Source organism: Herpailurus yagouaroundi, unplaced genomic scaffold (assembly GCF_014898765.1).
Source record: "Herpailurus yagouaroundi ecotype Mexico unplaced genomic scaffold, PumYag 166, whole genome shotgun sequence".
Lineage (NCBI taxonomy): Eukaryota > Metazoa > Chordata > Mammalia > Carnivora > Felidae > Herpailurus > Herpailurus yagouaroundi.
Window position 1 is genome coordinate 16,675,366 of NW_024412407.1, and position 1,248 is coordinate 16,676,613.

At 63.9% G+C, this 1,248-nt stretch overlaps 1 protein-coding gene across 1 annotated transcript in view; it reads left to right on the top strand.

The window, feature by feature from the left end:
• Window positions 1-562: 562 nt before the first annotated feature.
• The window catches only part of PKP2 (plakophilin 2), a 100,040-nt gene continuing 99,354 nt past the window's right edge, over window positions 563-1,248 (top strand). Inside the window, exon 1 of the mRNA XM_040488450.1 lies at window positions 563-843. Coding sequence (XP_040344384.1) covers window positions 621-843 — 223 coding nt within the window. The 5' untranslated portion in view covers window positions 563-620. The remainder of the gene's footprint in view (window positions 844-1,248) is intronic.

A 1,248-nucleotide genomic window follows, 5' to 3' on the forward strand; every position in this document is an offset into this window, starting at 1 on the left:
CTGCCCGACCTTTCTTACCCTCAGGTCCAGGAAAACCACGAAATGTTGAACAGTCTGACAGAGCCTGCCTAACCAGATATGCTACTCACTCGGGGATCCCAGAGGCAAATCTCAAGCCAGGATCAGAAATGACTTTCCAGGGCGCACCTGCCTGGAGGGCGGCCACTCTGCAATTAAGCGGAAATCACATCCCTTGCCAGGGCTGCGCGGACGCCGAGCACTGCAACCTGAGCACAGCGCGGCCCCTGCAGGAAGTATCGGAGGTGACTCGGAGGGTTTGCGCGACCCCGGGCAGACCGCGCCCCTCACCCACCTCCCCGCGGGCGCGTCCGACTAGCCAAGGGTCGGCGCGCGCGATCGGCCCCGCCCCCGCTCCCGGGCCGAGTGCGCGTGCCTGGCCGGAGCTGCGCCACCTGCCCGAGGAGAAGCTGGACCTCAGATCGGGAGGCCGCACTCCCCCTTGCTCGGGCCTCGCTCCAGGCGTGGGGGGCGGGGCTGGAGGCGTGGCCGGGGCGGGGCTCGAGCCAGTGGGCGGGGCTCGAGCCAGTGCCCGGGGCTCTGCTGCAGCGTCTTCCGCAGGTCTCGCGGCAGGCTAGCGGCTCTGTCGCCCCTCCGGCCCCATGGCAGCCCCCGGCTCCCCGGCAGAGTGCGGCTACATCCGGACAGTCCTGGGCCAGCAGATCCTGGGACAGCTGGACAGCTCCAGCCTCGCTCTGCCCTCCGAGGCCAAGCTGAAGCTGGCGGGGAGCAGCAGCCGCAGCAGCCAGGCGGCCAAGAGCCTGCGGATCCAGGAGCAGGTGCAGCAGACCCTGGCCCGGAAGGGCCGCAGCTTGGTGGGCAACGGTGAGTGGAGCCCCGCTGTCCCCCGCACCGCGCGGATCCCGCCCCTTGACCCTTCCCCTACCCAACCCTCATTCTCAGCGCCCTGTTGCTTCGATTCGTTGCTTCCTGGGGGTGCGGGACCTGGTGTTCTGCCCACCTGTTGCTCGCCGTCCCTTTGTATGACCCGCCGCTCCTCCAGACTCTGACTTACTTGGGGAAAGCATTCTAAAAGCTTATTCAGCTTCGTCTTTTATGTATTTACATATATTAGATGCACGTGTATATCTACGTGAAAGAATTCAGTACTAGATTTTCACCCCTTCCTTAACACCCTCCCCTCTTCACCCCCCCCCCAATACCGTGGACTTAATCTGGAGGCTGCGGGAGTCTATAAGCATTTTGAGATTCTGTGCAGAAATTTGTATC